This window comes from Sitophilus oryzae, unplaced genomic scaffold (assembly GCF_002938485.1).
Source record: "Sitophilus oryzae breed Bouriz unplaced genomic scaffold, Soryzae_2.0 scaffold_810_pilon_pilon, whole genome shotgun sequence".
Lineage (NCBI taxonomy): Eukaryota > Metazoa > Arthropoda > Insecta > Coleoptera > Curculionidae > Sitophilus > Sitophilus oryzae.
In genome coordinates this window covers 2,300,839-2,320,309 of record NW_022147429.1, presented here as the reverse complement: position 1 = coordinate 2,320,309, position 19,471 = coordinate 2,300,839, and the positions used below count along the sequence as shown (strand labels likewise).

At 29.9% G+C, this 19,471-nt stretch overlaps 1 protein-coding gene across 1 annotated transcript in view; it reads left to right on the top strand.

Annotated features, from left to right (window-relative positions):
* LOC115889082 (inactive dipeptidyl peptidase 10) overlaps positions 1–19,471 on the top strand; it is a 259,451-nt gene that overhangs the window by 20,380 nt on the left and 219,600 nt on the right. The window contains exons 2-3 of the mRNA XM_030908996.1: positions 10,616–10,742; positions 11,009–11,266. Coding sequence (XP_030764856.1) covers positions 11,237–11,266 — 30 coding nt within the window. The 5' untranslated portion in view covers positions 10,616–10,742; positions 11,009–11,236. The remainder of the gene's footprint in view (positions 1–10,615; positions 10,743–11,008; positions 11,267–19,471) is intronic.

The window sequence follows — 19,471 nt, the reverse complement described above, 5'->3', positions numbered from 1 at the left end:
TTGTTCTTACTTAAATCAAGGAAAATCTTTGATTTTTCTCGGTTGTTAGTTAGTGTTACTGTCTTTTAAGTTAGTTCGTTAGAGGACTCCCATTCCGGGTTACGAAGGGTATCTTTCACGTTCTTGAGTTCCGTTTTAAGTTGGTTTCAACTTGGAAAACAGAACGGTTCTCGTCCAGTGAGTAAAGTGTTCGGTTCTGTTCTAGCTATATTGTTTGATTTTTCATTGTCTTCTAACCCTTAGTGAGCGGGCACCCAGAGTAAATTGACTTTATTTTCTTTGCCTAATTTGTTCAGCTTCCCTAGGCATTTTTTGACTAACTTCGAATTCATTGTTCCTGACATTTTTTGTATAAAGACAGTGTGCAATATATTTTCAATAAATTTCTAGTTTTTATTATTAGTAATTCTATTTCAGGATACCATATATGCCAACCAATATTGGACAACTTATTATTGAACATGTGAGATTTTTTCAAATATGCAAAATTTAAAATCATGTTTTGTCGGACTTGTAGGCATACTTGTTACCATATCGTAAGATAAGTGTGTATCGACTACGTAAATGAATAGACTAAAGTATAAATGACTTGCTAAACTTGAACAAAGAAAAATATCTATGACACAATCTACTGATTTTTACAGAAAAAGTTTCTTAATGTTTTTTTTATTAGTATACATCATTGAGCAACGTTTATTGAAAACTTTTTTCCTAGGTTGATAAACAAGGTTGAAAGTTTGTCGAAAGCAGACGGGTAATGATTTTGAAATACATTTTGCGAAACGGACAGTTTTGAGATAGCTTTTTCCTGCCCGTAAGCAATTTCGATCTCGGTGCTTTTTAGTTACGCTACATTGAGCAAAAGCTCTCTAGTTAAAGTGTCTATGAGGAAACATTTTTGAAAGAATACAACGAACCGCATTTTTTAGATAAATTTAGAACAAATTTTTGGTTATATTCAATGTAAGAAAAAAACTTCTTTTATATATTACAACTTTTATAGAGTATATATTTATTTAGACTTATAAAATATAAATAATATATGTTTCTTTATTGGTTTTTAAACTGCATCTTTGTTTATCTAATCTTATCGATGGAGTGTAATTTATAAGTGGTGATAGTAAGACTAAATCCTCATGGCATGAGTGAATTACAAGTTTCTAAAATGACCAGTTTTCCAAAATTCAGGGTAGATCTGATACGCAAAGACAGAAAACCTGTCGAAAGTGTAGTGGGCGAAAGTGTGATGACATTAACAATCGAAGCAATCATCAGTGCGATAACCAGTCAAATGTGCGGTTCTTTATACTAGATGAAAATAACCAATTGGCAAAAAGCACTAGAGGAAATACAGTTTTTAAACTTTTTTACCACCACTGTATATTTTCACAAAAAACAAAACCAGATCTGCAATGCACATGTTAATTCATGGTCAGCAGCACATAAGCCAGACGCATCGTGCTGAAAAAGAGAGAAATGTCGTGTCTGCTAAAAGCAGACACGACATTGGGTATACCGCTAGTCGCAATAGCTGCCAGGAAGAGCTTCATCACCAAATCTAATATAACTATATTAGGCAGCTAAGATTGGAGAACTTCTATACCGATTAAAGCTGAGGCAACCTGGTATACAAGATCAAGAACTTCGAAATGCGTACGGGCTAGAATAGTAGGGCTGAAACAAAAATTAGTTTTTCATTAGAATTAGTTATTGTGTATAAGAAATTTTCCATCTTCACAGACCGTTCAAGTATCTCTAAATGCACCCGGCTCCATGACTGTGATGAATAGGCAACATATAGAATACGTAACCAGGGAAAAGATTAAATATATTATGTTTCGACCCGTGTCCACTGTAGCAGAGATACCATCTCTGCTATGGTGGTAGTTTATTTATTATATATTTTAGATTTTAAATTTGTGTTCTTTCTGAAAGTTAATTTTGTAGTGTATTTGGTAGATAAATATACATTATGACTAAAAATAAATTTTATATGTGAAGCTGTCCGCAATAAGAAAATAGTCTTTTTCTTAAGAACTTACTCCACAACACGAAATGTATGAAAACCTCTGAACTATTAAAATGTTCCATATTTTCAAAAAACAAAGTTAATGTAATTTAAAACCATTCTTAAACCGACTTTTATTCAGTGAAATGTCTATTTATGTTTCCTTAATCACTTTATTATCACTATTCTGTATTTTATCTTTGAAAATATTTTTTCTTTAATTAATTAATTTTCTAGTAAATATTATCCAATAGATAATATCAAAGAATAACAATATTTTTCCTGTTTTGTTATATTTCTATATTTTCTATTTTAACAAGAGAGAAATGGTGAGGGAAATGTATAAAAAGAAAAAAAAGATTAAACGGCTGAGCACTCAACAACTCGCAACCGTATACACCAGTTGGTTTAGCTTTTCTTTCTTTTTTATACATGTCCCTCATTATTTCTCTCTTGTTCGCCAATATGAACAAGAGCCACGGCTAAGGGTATTGCGGCGGGTTGCTGTTGGCTACCTCCGCGGCTGTTCTGGACGAAGCCCACAATCCTGGGCGACTCTGGTTCTGGGCTGCAAATTGGTGCTTTAGGCTCCTGTTTGCTCCTTTTATTTTCCATCATTAATTTTCATTTCTTCGTCATTTTTTTTCCACCTCCTAGGTTGCACCTTCTAGGTTTCATCGTTTGCTTCCTGTTTTTTGTGTTTTGGGGTCGGTTTCATCGCTTCCTGATTCCTTGCCGTACTGATGAAGCCTGAAGGCAGTAACCCCAGTGTACATTAGTGTAGGTGTGTGTGCGTGTCTGCACTGGTGTATACGGTTGCGAGTTGTTGAGGGCTGAGCTGTTTAACGTTTTTTTTTCTTTTTTTTATGTTCCTCGAGCTAAAATTTTAATTTATTTCTTAAAATAACATAGACACAATAGAAAGGCAGGCGATTGGATAGCCAGTGTCATGGACAAAGACAATAAAATAGTCGAATTTCGCTGATGCGTCTTTAGCGAGTTAGTTTAGAAACATTTAACGAATTTACTTATCCACGAATTTATAATATATAAGTTTATTATAGGGGTTGCAAAGTATGTCTTTCATTTTATCTGTACTTGCTTACTTTACTTACCGTATGCATGTCTACAGCGGATTGAAAACTTATATACTATTCTGCAAATTTACAAATTTTACCAAATTTACCAGATCGTCGGTGAAATGTGATAAACTGCTAACTCCATTATTCCTAATTTTACAGGAAAGCAAAAAAACGGTACTAAAATATATGTATACATGTTGGAAGTATATGCGTGCGTTATATGATAAAGATATAAGAATTTTATTTGCTGGGGAACAATAAAACTCGATATTTAGTGTTACTTCATTTTACAACACAATAGGGAGATAGCAGATATTCGTCTTGCAGAAAAAAATATTATTAAAATTATATTTCTGGAGATAGCAACCTTTATTGTTTGAAATTTTGAAAATGGAATTGAATATTACCCAAACAGATTTAGAAATAATCAATTAAATTAAAAAAATATATATTCATAACCATATATTTATAATATCGTCAGTCTTGAAGCAAAATATACAAGTCCAAAAACGAATAAATTTTTAATGCATTTTTAATGAACCAATATAGATTTTGGACTTAATGAATATGAAAATAATTTACAAATTTAACTTATAATCTTAGAAGATATGGTAGATTTTTCCTGGATATAGCTCTATATTCTGGAAGAAATCTAGTAAAATGATATTACATTGGCCACTTGCAAATTTGTCGAATTTTATTGACAGGATGCTTAGCCTATTTTTTTACGAGAACGGTGGCAGGCCGAATTTGGAAAACAGTAAAGCCTTTATCGGTAAAATAGTTGCGTGATGTTATTAAATTTTTATTATTTTTCTCTATAATTTTTTAATTTTTATAAAGATTATGTCTCATTTACGTGGAAAAACGTTGAAAAAAATATTGATTAGGTGCTTTGGAAATTTTTGTACAAGTAAGTAATATTATTACTGTAAGAATTATTTAAATATAGCGCAAAAACTAGGTTAGCAACTCCTTCCTAGAAGCATAGAATTATGGGTAGTTGGTTGTTATGGTGTTATCAGTTGTTATTGATAAATAAACAAAATTGGAGAATAAAGAACGAAAATTATTTGGAGTGATTTATTGAAAAGACAATAAAAATTAGGGCTCCCCCTTTTATATTACTAACAATATTAAAATAAACAATATTATTTAAAATATTTATAGCACGCCCAAGAATTGCTCGGACTGGCCATATAGTCAGGTTGGCGATTGCCAACTGGACCCTAGCCTTCGCGGTCTCCCTAGTAGTTTATTATTTATTCTTAAATAGATATGAAACAAAACAAGTGACGGTAATATTCTGAGGTTATCCCCAAAACTTTTTTATTTTTAATTAACAATATTTGCATTGCAATTTGGGTGCATTGCATTTTGGTTTACTTTGCATTACGGGTAGTTTCCTGATTTCTATATATAATAGAGAAAAACGGACCAAAATGTAAGGCGAAAAAATACGAAAAAAACTCCACCCGGGCCCCTCTGACCTAGTCCGACCCTGGATCGACGTACTGTACTAAAGAAATATACGAGTAAATAATTCGTGTATTTACTTCAGCGTGATCGTAACGGAAATTATGGAGATAGCAGCATTTCGGCGGCTATTTCAGATCACTGAGAATTAGCAGATATTATTGACTTAAAATACCAATTCTTTTTAATTTTAAAAAAATTAGCTGCTTTCCATATTTCTAGACTATTTTTTTCTCTTTCTAACGGTATTATAAACTTATTAACGTAAAAATAGAGTTAGCAGATAATGACGTTTCACTGACGAGATATTTTAAATACCTTTAAATTATATCTTTCTTATCGTTTCCTAGTTATTTTAAATCTTCATTAAATTCCATTAATAGAGTTAATACACGCAGACGTTTGAAAACGTATAAAATGTATACATACATTTTTCTATTCATTAATAATTTTCTATTATATGTTTCATGCCAAGCCACTTAATATATTTTCTGATAAAATCATGGTGCTATATTGAATTTTAAAACACTTGTTAACCAACGTTGCCCTTTCCAGTTTCACCTGTTGCAGGTAAAATAATCTGTATAGAAAATTTTACCCCTTTAACTTTACCAGCTATAGATCGATGTTCCGAAACATATAGGGCATCTATTTTTAAATTAGTTAATTGGATATTTTTTCCTTTAATCTATCTGCCTTGACATTTGACTTTTCAAAATTTCAGAATTTTAAAAATATATTCTATAATTTTTTTAATATATCCAGTAATCTTTCATTTTAGATGAATTGAAAGAAATATTAATGATATTTTGAAATTGTACAGCAAATGGAAATGAGATATTTTATCAAATTATTGATGTTTAGATATATGCCTTGTTGACGCTCTGATATTTTTGATAAAATACGATAATTTTTTAGCTGGCTGCCTGATATTTGATATAAGTTATAAAATCCCCATACATTACTCTAGTTGAGTAGCCATGCCAATTAAAAAAGGAAATCATGCATTTATAATATCTAGAAATTGATATATTGACAATACCCAAACGCTGTTATATTCATTGATATTAAAATCAAATATATTCATATAATGATAAATAACCAACGGATTAAAAGAACAAATTTTACTACCTCCAATATATAATTAAATTAAATGCATTTATCAATATTTTACAAATGTGTTATTCTTTTATAATTTAATTAAAAACTAGCAATTAGTAACTTCTCCATAAGCTAACATATGTCTATTGTAAATTTTTAAATAATAAAATAACAATAAAATGGCCATTCATCAATACACATCTAACGAGAATTTAAAAATAATTGAAGAATATGCTTTAATAATCAAAATTTGACGTTAACTGAATACAGTTGGAAATATAAAATGATTAAAGTTTTTATAAATCAGACACATATTTCCATGATAACACCTTTTTCCAGGAAAAAAAACAATTTGCATTACACTGAATTGTTATCAAACAATACCAGCAGACAGTCATTTTATTTTCGTGCACACAAAAGACTCCTTTCATTCAGTAGCTATTTACATGGAGAATGGTACATGAAGAATTAAAAATAACGTATATTTTTTCCACTGTATTTTTTCATCTCTCATTGGTGTGCTTGTGATGCAAATATTGATATAAATATTAGCATCTGGTTTAATAATCAATTATATACTAAATTAAAGTTTACATATTAAAGACATGTACACAATGACGCGATAACAACGGCAATATTGTCGAGAATTAGGCGGCAGCTTAAGAATTCACTGAAATTTGCGTGACAATGTGTTGCTCCTCATTATCAGAATTGGGCGATGTCGAGAATGTCAGTCAGCAATTGAACTGGCGCGAGGTGGTGGCACGTGAAGTATGGTCTCGATGTCGACTACTTAAGTGACGTCATCAAAGTTGACAATATCTACCTAATAATCAGGTACAAAATGTATAGCTGTGGTTAGACGGAGATATCTTCGACTGCTCCATGAAGAACTTGCTCCGGAGGAAGCAAAAGCGAAAACACTCTTCGGAAAAAAGGGAGAAGTAAAGGAACCAAGAAACAACCTGGCGTATCTCCACCAAAGGGCAAGAGAGGGACCAAAAACCTCTCACATCTGCTCCGGCAAGGAGAGAAAATAACCAGGATGAAAAGCCGCTATGCACCAGCTATTACTGGATAGGTGGAAATTGGGGTGCTGCCAAAGGATTACCCAGGTTGTGATCACCGATCAGCAAACGACTCTAGAAAAGACGATACTGGACGAAGTCATAGCGAGCGGATTGCAACGCAATGGTCCACAACATGTGGGCCAGCTGCGTTTTGCGGGAATACACTTTCGGGTGGGCATGATCTGCCAGATAATCTCAAGGAACGGCGGATTGGTTGACGACGAGCAAGGGAAAAGATACCACCTACGTGCTGAGCCTTGTCCAGGCTCAGAAGTAAAATGCAAGGACATCAAGTTGGCGAGTAATCAACTCGGGGGAAGAGGGTCACGGTGAGATTCTCACAATAGGAATTGATCTTCAATCCAAGGAGGCAATAAAAAAAGGGATATCCTCTATTATATAGATTGGGGACAACACCGGTATCAGGTATAAAAAGAGACGAAGTTAAAGAGGTGAAAATAAGAAAGATATTGGAAGAAAACTTCAAAAAATTGCACCAATTTGCACAAGACCACCCATCCAAACATATGCTTAAAAACATAAGAGAACTTAATGCTAAAATAGGTAATATATTGAACATGAACAAGAATTTTATGGTATTTGTTCCGCTGTAGCAACAAAAAACAAGAACGCCGAACCAAAACTAAAACGTTATATGATTAAAACAACTTAATACCACTAAATACTTAGAATAAGCATTCTTAGCTAAGCATAAGATATAATAAACTAATCTTCTACTTTGCTGAGTGACTTAAATACTGAATCAGAATCAGAAATATCACAATCACGATTCCCCCCTTCATTATTCTCACTTTGGTGGATAAAATATAAGAGGACAAACATTTATGAATGTCTAAATGACAATCGAAAATGTGTGTTACCTGAAATTACTCTAAATACTTTTGTCTAAGAGATTAAGAGATATTCCCGATAGGTTTTAAAATTTTATATGTATAAACGTTATAACAAAATTACCAGCAACAAAGCCTTTAAAGCATTCTCTTTTCCACCCATTTGCGCAGTTGGCCTTAAGATAAAATATAAATTTAATGTATGCAGGACAACTCGATGAATAGCCATCTAGATTTAAAAAAGAAAAAAAAAGGGGAAAATATATATTCGGTTGATTTATTTTTATGGGACCTCTTCTCTATTTCTTATGTCGGTAAATCATTTAGACCGCTTTCTTACGGAAAAAAGCGAATATAAGCACCACGCTAGACAGTGTAAAATGAAAAATTAAGTAATAGCAAATCATTATAATGATGCTCTCAGATTTTTCAAGACAAACCAGTTGCGGTATATATTTCATCAATAAGGAGTTAAGCTTCATTCAGAGCCTCGAAATTAGTAGATTAAATTAGTGGTTTCAATTACTCTTTATACTTTTTTGTTTATGATCATTCACAATGTCTAAAAAATACAATTAAATTTAGCAGAATATCCTAGCAACACAGCTTGCGGTAGTCAATTGTATCCAGAGAAAGCGTAATATTTAACTTAAAACCAACTTTTGATTTCTAACCACAATTTCTCTCTCAAATCAAAAGCCAAAATGACATTTCTCGCAAATTTCGAAGTATAATTAGTGGAAAAGTAAAAAGTTTGTCAACTTTTTCTACTAATTGAAAATGACTACCACTAATTTTAACATTCAGAATGCTTAAGCTTCATTCAGAACCTCCCAATTAGTGGTTTCAATTACACTTTATTATTTTAGTTTACGATCATTCACAATGTCTAAAAAACACAATTAAAATTAATAAAATATTCTAGCAACAGCTTGCGGTAGTCTGTTGTATCCATAGAGAAAGCATAATATTTAGCTTATAAAATAATAAACTTTTGATTTCTAACCAAAATTTTTCTTGACGGGTGATAATCAAAGGCCAAAATGACATTCCTCGCAAATTTTGAATTATAATTAGTGGAAAAGTCAAAAGGTTGTTAAACTTTTTCCACTAATTAAAAATTACTGCCACTAAATATCATGTTCTGAATGCTTACATTAAAATTAAGCGAACAAACTTCTATGGCTAATTGGAACTACTAATTTATTCCATTGATTTCGAGGTTCCGAATAAAGCTTTAAGCTTAAATATAATTTTTAAATAAGTGCCAATATTTTAGGGGTAGTATATTTCGACTCCAATAAGTTCTTTTTTCGCGAAAAAAAAAACATTTTAAATTTATTATTTATAATTTCTTGATAATATGGCAACATAGGTGATAGATTAAATTTACAAGAAAGAAAGCTCAGAAAAGACCCAAAGGTTCTCAAAATTTACTCAAGAAACATATTTTTTGGAAATTTTGTAAAAGTAAAAGTAAAATAACACGGTTATTTTGGACTTTGAAAAACGGTAAAGAGAAAATATATTTCTTTTATTGATATCTACTAGAACTGAAAATATTTGCTCATCCTGTATAATAGTGATGGCAAACCAATAACCCGTGGGTCAGACACGAACCCACGTAAGATTTTTAACTAATCCACAGTTGCTAGGCAACCAATTGTTTGCGCGGGTTTATTTACATTTTCTAATTTGTGTGGATAATTTATATTTTATTTGTACTTTTCAAGCACTTCATTGACACAAAGCAATTTAAATGCTGTCTATAAGCTTAAGTTTAATCATTACAATTCTAAAGTTACCCAATGTATTTGTAGTATTAAAAATAAATGCAAAGCGTTTACAAAGTCTATATACAGGATGTCTCAAATAAGTGCAAATATTTTTAGAGGTAGTATATATCGACCCTAGAAACCTGCCTACGAGTTTTTTCGCGAAAAAAAAATTGAAAATATGGATTTTTTTATTTTTTTTTAATTTTTACTTAAGAAACATAATATCTTTATAATATGACATTATAGATAGTAGATTAAATTTACTAGAAAGAAAATCCAAAAAATATCCAGCGGTTCTCAAAATTTAAACGAAAAATATATATTTTTTTTAATTTTCAATGTAAAATATCTGGGTTATTTTGGACTTATTTCAAAAATAATAAAGAGAAAATATATTTTTCTTATCGAAATCTACCATCACCAAAAATATGTGCATTTATTTAAGACTCACCCTTTATACCGGGTGTAAAGAAAATAGTGTATCTAACTAAAAATGTCCATATCGTATAGGTGCCACTAATAAAAAAAATATATAGAACAATAACCTCAAAGTCAAAAGTTGTGTCAAATGAGATCAATAAAAAAACCGAGATATTTTAAATTAATTACATCAAACACACAATTTATTTTTTTAAAACAATTATTTCCGACACGTCTTCTTTTATTTGGAATTTGAAAAAGAAAACAAAAAGGAATTTTAGATTCGGAAACTTAGTATTAGAGTGAAACTAATAGTCGAAATATTAGAATCGATCTGTGGTTTTGATTTCTTGCTGGTTAATTATGTCAGTGTAAGTTATAAGTTCAAAAAGTTTAAAAACGAACAATATGTGAATGTATATGAATGTTTGATATAATGGCTTTTGATTCTATTTATCCTGTTAATATTTGTGATTTGTAAGTTATATTGTATTAAATATATGGTACATTACCTATAAATAATGTGATATGCTAAAATAAATATTGAAATAATTAATAATATTATTAATTTATTCTAAGGCCTATTATTTATATATGAATAATAATGGTTAGCTGTATTTTAACCATCAACTTAAAACTGTGAAATACAAAAACGGTTTTAATTTGTTTTGTATTTGTTTGTGGATATATATAATTTTTATGTATATTAACATATTTCCTTTTATCTTCACATAAACAAATCTGATGATGCTGAATTTACCTTTTTTCATTTTATATTCTCCTAAACAAGTCACGTATTTCTGTTTTCAATAAATCTATTTTTTTACAGGTATTTGAACCGCGCCGTTCAACTTTTGCCGATAAATGACGCTCAAGGGTACAACTCACCTTCATCGCAACGTTGACTTGGCGACAGAGCAGACTAATGCTGTAAAGTTGTATAAGTGATAGGTTGGGTAAAGTGCTTTAAGAAATCAAAAGACGTTTTACTAAGTTTTATCACAACTTGTTAGGATATGATTAAATTTTCTTTTTTTCTGTAATATTTAAAAAAATAATATATTTTATGAAGTTATAATAAAATTTCTTAGCAATAAACAATAGCTTATTAAAAACGAGTCTAATTACTCTTTATATAAATTTATATCTATATCAATAGATAGTTACACAAATACTAATATTTTTTAAAAGAGTTTCTAATCTGAATTTAAACATTTTCCAGTGTGTAAATTTAATGCCCTAATCTATCACATCTAAAAATCGGCAAAAATAAAAAAAGAATAAAACAGCATTAACTGCACCCGAAACCAGTCTCAAAAAGAACTCCAACATGCAACGAATAGCTCTCAGAAAAGGGCAGTCGCTGGCAGTTATATAATACGATACGTTGGGTTTTGTCCGCAAGATTTATAGAACTGTCGGGTGAAAGCAACAGCGACTCAACGACACAATGGCGGACCACGATCCATTTGATGATGAGGTAAGCAAAATAGCAATATGTGTAGTTTAGTACAAAGGGGTTGTGATAAACGATAAAATATTTAGGTTGGTTGCAATCGTTCCAGGAAATAATCCTATTGTATTTTAAACCTTTAGTAAGTAAAAATGACTATCTGATTGTAATTGACACAAAAAAAAAATTTCGTTTTATGTAAAGGTGTTTACTGCATATTTTTCTTAGTCTTACCGTGGCATCCTCTATACACGATGTAAGTGAACTAACGTATGATGCCTGACTACAGATTCAAAAAAAAAAACAAATGCAGATTTAATATCACTCGTACGCAACTAGTGCTGCAACAAGTCAGTTTCAAAAATACTTTAATTTTAAGTCTTAAAAAATTTCTAAAATCAAAATTATTTAAATCTTAAGTCAATTTCAGCATAAAGTTTAGATGATTTAAATCCGAGGAGTTTCCCACTTGGGTAAAAATGTACAGGGTGTCCCACTAAGAATAGCTCTCGGCTGCATCTCGGAAAGTATTAGCCGTAGGGGCTGCGGAAAAAAATATTTATAACTAAAAAGGCTATGGGAAATTGCTGAAAATATTTATATTTTCAAGTTTGTAGAACGACCGCTAGGGGGCGCAACTGCAACAAAAAGTAAGAAAATGGAGTTTTTACACAATTCTGCCTAGATACAGTGTACTATAAGTAATAGCTTCATAATCTTCAGTAAATTTTGAATATTTGTTGTTAGAGCCATTTTCCCCTATCTACCAAAATAAAGTGGTGGGGGAAGGTTAGATCTGTTTTTATTTAAATATTAATAACTCTGGACTGGATGATCGGAATCAAACAAGCGAGGGCTCGTTTAAAACAGCGTTTCTTACTCTATATTGTATCATAAACAATAGTAATAAGCTTTTCAACGTAGACGCGAGGGGGCGTTGTCTTACAATTTAACAAACATTGCGCGTTTTTTCAAAAAAATTAAATGCAATAGTATATGTAATTTTAGCTGATAGTAAAAAGTAGTAAAAGCTTAAAAAGTCAGCGAAAACCGCATCTTGATATCTTCTTTCAAACCGAAGATATTAGCAAAATTATAATAAATACATGTCTATTAAAAAGTGGTGATATGTTTTGATTACGATGTAAGATTATGTCGATGCTATAAGTTAAGGGTTGGAGGATTTTAAAGTACTCTTCATTATATTTGAGATCAATTTATTTCGCTCGTCTTTCGGGCTACATAACGGAGCCGGGGATTCCCCTGAAATCGGAGACTCACTACGCACGCGTAACACAAAAAACTAACTTTTTATTTGTAAGTGATATAGAGTATTGTTTTATCTGCTGTGCCTGGTGACCGCCTAACAGATTTAAAAGAAATGCTGCTGAAATATATCATAAAAATATATAAAAATCTGACTTTTATAAAAAGACTTAATTTTTTTTTAATGGTTTAGGTCTTCTCTAAAAAGACTATTCTTTTTTTTATTTTGGAATAAGGATTTAAATCACAACTAATTTTAAAAAAGACTTAAATTTAAAATCTTATGTTATCTTTTGAAAAAAAAAATCAAATGACTTAGGTAAGCCATTAAAATAATTTAAATCAAAAAAAGCCTTAAGTTTTCTGTAAGCTTGCAGCTCTGTACGCCTCTGATTAAAGGATAATCAATAATCTAGCGAATTTATTCTTATCATTAGTTCCCATCTGTCAAAGTACAAAGAGATTAGATATTTTGAATAGTACTACAAAGAAAATTCTATTTTTTCAGCATTATATAATTTAATTGCAGTCTAAAATATAAATCTAAATTATAACATTAGATAGACTATATAGGGAGAAATAAAGAAGTTTATACGATTATATCACTGAGAAAATTAGAGCACAAATATTACACCAATGAAAAAAATAGGTAGCTGTTTTCCGTTTTTTATATTAAAATTAAATTTGTTATTCCAATATTAACTAACATTCTAAAGTTATTTTTATTTAGATTTCTTAATATACATTGTTCATTACACTGTTGTTAAAACATTTATTTCTAACTTAGATAATTTAAAATTATGTCCTGGTTATAAATAAATATTTCAGTCTATTGTTTAACTTTTTTGTGATTCCATATTCTAACAAGATTTCAATGGAAAAATATGTTTAACTGAAAGTTGCTAGTTAAACAAAGCATCGTATGGTCGAAAAAACGGTGTCCCGTTGGCTTGGAAATGACGATCGATGAAACTTCCCAAATAATTTTACATATAAATGATAGCGATCTTCACAGCCATCGCTGGTGCCCGTTTTCTTGTTCGGTCATATTGTTTGATATATTGACAATAACAATAATAATAATAATTTAACTACGCATCTACGTTAAAAACCGGGAAATTTCCGGATTTAAAAAATAAGAAAATAATTATAATAAATATCTTTATTATAAAAAAAATTTAATACAATAATTAAATATCGTGGTACAAAGGAAAAAATAGAAGTAAAGTATAATACGTTAGTTAATTACAACTCCTATAGGCGAAGTTCAGCTTGAGAAAAACAAGTTACTCAACATAACCCTAGGAACATTATATTACAATACCATACTTATGTATAATAAAAAGAAATATACTAGATCAATAAATTAACAATCAAAATAAAATAAAAAATATATATTTAATATAATTTATATTTTAAACTATCAGTTTTATTGCAATGGAAAATATTTTTGTACCTACTTCAGAAGTTGCTAGTCGAACAAAGTATATACTATGATGAGATGTAGCAAGTCTTTGAATTTATGTTTGTGGAATGGCAAAGGGTCGTAAAAACAAGGGCTGTTAAAATAACAACCGAATGTTTTATGATGTGCACATAACAATAAAAATAAAAGGCAACACCTACACCAAATGTTTGTTAGTGCATTTTTATAGAATTAAAGTGAAATTATATTTTATTGAATTATTATTATATCAGGACGACATTAATAGCTTCAGTTTAAGTTAACACAGCATCTAATAGAAATAGTTTAATATAAATATCTAGAAAAAAAATTCCTTCTACAGAACTACCAAGCAATTGCTAGTAGGAATGGGATTTCTTCCCGATATATTGATAACTATCGATAGATATCGATATATCGAATAATAGGGTGCAAAAAATGCCGATATATCTGCACCTATCGATATATCTTAAATTGTCTTGATATCTCGATATAACATCACATATCGATGTATTGATAGAATTTCTATAAATATCGTTTATGGATAACTATCAATAGATATTGAAATCTTATTTTTAATTTATTAAATTTATTTTTTAGGTATACTTTTATTTACCTTTTTTAAAACTTGAACATTATTTGAACATTTCAAAATTGTTATATAAAATAATATTTTTATTCAAAGAAAATAAGGTATATTATATTTTCAGTTTTCCTTGAAATTTTATAACAGCACGTTTTATATTAAATACTAAGTATATTTTCCCATATCTCAGCAACTATCGCAGGTTATCGATATATCGAACAATCATGGTAGCTTCAAAATTATCGATACATACAATATATCGATACGTATCCTAATCTATAATAAATATTTATCGATAAACCCGCAATTATCGGTAATTCGATAAGTATCGATACATAGAAATATCGATAACTAAAATATATCCATAGGTGAATCGCGACACCTTATTAATAAAACTAAAATTAATTATTGCCCATCTCTAATAGCTAGTTTAACCTTTAAAAACACTAATAAATTCTAAAATCTTACCCAGTTCATAAAGAATAGAAAATATAATATATAAGGTGAATCTTAAATAAGTGCAAATAGTTCCAGGGCATATCTTGATAAAAGACATATTTTCTCTTTACAGTTTTTCAAATAAGTTTAAAATAACCGAGATATTTTACTTATAATTTAAAAAAATGATTTTTCACTCAAATTTTGAAAATCACTGGATCCTCTGTTTTTTTTTCTTGTAAATTTAATCTACTACCTATGTTAGAAAATGGCTTTTTTTAATTTTGGTTAAAAAACATAAACATATTATATACGTTTTTTAACTAAAAATTAAAACAAATTCCAAAATTTTCTATTATTTTTTCGCTAAAAAACTGATATACGTGTTTCTGTGGTCAAAATATACCACCTCCGAAAATATTTGCCCTTATTTAAGACTCACTCTGCATAATATAATTATCTTTAATTCTACGGCGCGGCGCGGCGGCGGGCGGCGCACAATGCTCCAAGCCGTGAACAAAAATAAAATAAATCATATTTTTAATATCGTTTTAAAGTAACATTTTTATTGAGTACACTTGATGTTTACAGAAATATCCAGTTTTCTTATCTGCTTCGCCCAAGAAAATTATGAGAGTTGTTCAGTTATATATGTTTGTTAGTCTAAAATCTAGCTTCATTTTAAGGGTAAACAATGAGTTTTTATACAAACTGCTTACTAGTTTCACCTACCCTAATTTTGGCGTTTTTTTAATAATTGTAAGCTCACACATCATTAAAAATATTAGTTTAGTGGAGGAGTGGTTCCGTTACGAGGAAAATGAAAAAGTACCGAAACTTATTGAAAAAATTAGGTTGTTACTAAGTTGCGATGTCTTTTCCAATGCTCAATATCAGAGTTTAGAAAAAAAGTGCAGTATTTTTCTATGACCGTGAAAAGTAAACTAAAAACTTGTCATTATAATAAAACATATTTTATGAACAAATACCACTCTTGGCTTAATTGCAAATTCATACTAGCAGGCAACATATTTAATGTCCGAGAAGATGCCGATCTCCATCAGCCAGGAACTAGTCGTGGAAGGCCCCTTGAGCCATTTAGTGAAGCATTCTATAAAACTAAGAAACGGCGAGTTACATATCTCCTAAGTTCTACCCCAGCAGAAGAGTTAAGTTTTGCCGCGAGCATAAGTCCAGCATCTAGTAGTTTAACCTGAGGTTTACACCAACCAGGATACTGTTTATCTCCAGAAAAAAATTGTAGCCATGGCCTTAGATTTAGATCTTTCCGAGCGAAAATATTGTTTACTAAGAAAAGTTTTGAATGCTGCTCATCCAGATGACAAGGTCTGTTTTCCAAGTTAACACATCTTGAGAATTGTATAGATGAAAGAAAATATTTAATTTCTTTACTTATTTTTAAGATAAATGCATAACTTTCTTCAGGTTATCTTATTTTCACTAGTTTTTATACATCCTTTAATAAATATCACCAACCAACAGCACTTTAGGGATTGTTTCGATTTTTGTCCACATTGATTTTTTTTCGATTTTTGTCCACACTGTGCGGCGGTTCAAAGACATTTGTAAAGGTGGAGCAAAATAATGATATGTGGAATTAAAGAACAGTCTACTTTTTTATAGAGTATTCAATATTTTCCATTAATGTTTTGCTATGTAGCAGGCAAAAAATTATCTAAATTTACTGCCCGCTTGACCAGTCAAAACTAAAATCTCAGTATACAGTACGTATGGCACGAAGAATGCAATAAGAATTAAGTGAAAGCAATTTTATTAAATAAAATATATACTTCGGGTTGGGGTAAATTATTTTTTCCAATCAAACAAAACTTAAATTCCTTCATTCGATACGAAGTCTGATATACTGCGACAGCGGTTGTATAAGCAGATTTTTGATAGAGTGAGTTTCAACTTTACTCTAAAATTCTTATGAGATTGTTACAACTTTTACCACCAAGAAAGAAGACAGAATCTGCTATTAAGATAAAATATAGAATGGAAAGGCAAATTTAAAAAAAATATACATTCTGGTGCAAAAAAACGCAACGGAGAAATTTTTGGTTAAATTTAAAATTTTAGATTGTTGTTATTTTAGCCCAATTTTTATGATTTTTTTAATAAGTTGTAGGTACCTATATAATTATATCAACTTTAGTTTTTGGCATATTATACTGGTTTAATCGAAGGATTTTTTAACCTAATTTTAAAATACCCTGTGCAATAATTTCGTGTGTAAATTTTCCTAAAATATAATATTATGGTCAGAACCATATCTCCTGAGTATTTTGTTTTTGGAGCATGTCAATACGTGCTTTGGTTAATTTTTAAGAACGAAATGAACCGATCACGATCAATTTGCAATTTTTTCAATTATCATTACATTTTGATGTAATTTTCAATATGTCGAGATGGCTTGGGTGGTTATTGTCGTAACGCCATAATACGCTGCATTGGATAATTAAAAATAAAACGTTAAAGACTAACGATACAGCCCGGGTTTTGATAAACATTAATAACGATAACAGAACATAACAATATTAAAGAAAACGTATCTGTAATAGTCACGTATAAAGACAAAAAAAATGTAAAAATACCCTAATACTTTATATTGATTACTTTGGCTGCTATAACTGCTTGTATATGTCCGTTCATACTGTCATTGATGCTGCATATATCATATTGCGTTATATTTTCCCATTCTTCTTTAAGGACCAAGCAAAGTTCATTTAATGGAGGTGGTACCGCTTTGCGACCTGTCCTGCCAAGCATTTTTCAAACGTCGAACATGATGGGCAGTTCAAAGCCGCCTCGTCATATTGAAGAATAACTTCAAAAAGAGATGATAATTGAAAAAATTGCAAATTGTTGGAGGCAAGTTCTTATAAATTAACTAAGGCAACTCTTATAAATTAACCAAGGCATGTATTGACATTATATATAAAAATGCTAAGGAGACATGGTTCTGATGGTAAAATTATATTTTAGGAAAATTTACATACAAAATTATTGCACAGGGTGTTTTAAAGTTAAAGTAAAAAACAACCCCTCGTTTAACCCTGTATAATATGCCAAATACTAAAGTTTATAAAAAACTGAGTTTACGAATAAAAATTGATATAATTATATACAGCTTGCTAAAAAATTCATGAAAATAGAACTAAAAATAACAAAAATATAACACTTTAAATTTGATCGAAAATTTCTCCGTTGCGTTTTTTTGCATCTGAGTGTAGATGATTAAATTTTTTATAACAATATTGTTTAATTTAGATTTTTCGTAGCTGTTTGTTAAGGTTATGTTTTGCTCACCCGACGAACCGCTACTGGCTTAATTTAATTTATATTGAAAATCCTAGTATTTTAGACTTAATTGAAGTGTTTTCTATTTCCTTGCATAAAAGCGGTACCAGTTGGAAATTAAATAAAATCATTTCTAAATATAAATTTATTTTAGCTTTCAAGTTTTAATTAAAACTCCTCAAAAACTTGAGCACTGTAATTTTGATTTATTCTGGACGATTGCGGATGGTTTATAGTTAATTTAAGTTAAAAATAAAATGTTAAATTGAGTTCTAAATGAATAGCATTCTGGTATCAACTTTTTTGTTTAACATATAATAATTTATAATATAAATAATAATTTTTCTATAATAATTGACTTTCTTTCAAGTTATGTGCCTTCTAACTTCTAAAATCGTCTTATATAATTTCGCCTTTCCAGTGTTTTAAAAATGTTCTACTCTTTAAGCTTAAACAAGACTGTAAGAAGGTGACTCAGGTTGATTTAATCTGAATTTTAATGAGCAAATTATTCACTTATTGTTCGATGCGATCTTAATTACTCAACTTTACGTTGTAAAGTTGAGACGGATTTGTTAAATTTGTATAATATTATGAAGATTGAGCTTTGTTAACTTGTATATTTGGTTAACTCTAGATTAAAGTTAACCCAAACTGAGTAGCTTGAAAAACACAACTTGAAAAAATATTGCTTGTGCATTAGAATATGAGGTTTCGATTGCTTGAGTGTTTAGAGCTTTTATCCAAGTAGGGTATCCTACTTTTATAATTGCGTGAATTGATACAGAATTGGTCTACTGAACATTAAAATAATGTAGGTGTAAAGAGTATCACATACGTTAATTAAATGATATGTTAATTAAAATAATTTAAGTGATCATGATATTTATACAGGGCGGTTTGGTTTGGTTTGATTTTGTGGCGCCTCTCATACTACTAGGAATTTCCAAGGAAAACTGTAGTTCATATCAAAATAATTTTTTTATATGTAGGTTAATTGAGAATATTTTATAAAAATATATAGAATTCTACTAAATATATATAGCGTCTCCAAAAAGACTAACGTATCAAAGTTGTTTTTTTTTGTAATAGAACACCCTATATATTAATTGATTTCCGGATTTTATGAGAAAAATAAAGGTGAATTTTATTAAAGAAGCATATGCCTAAAGTGTAA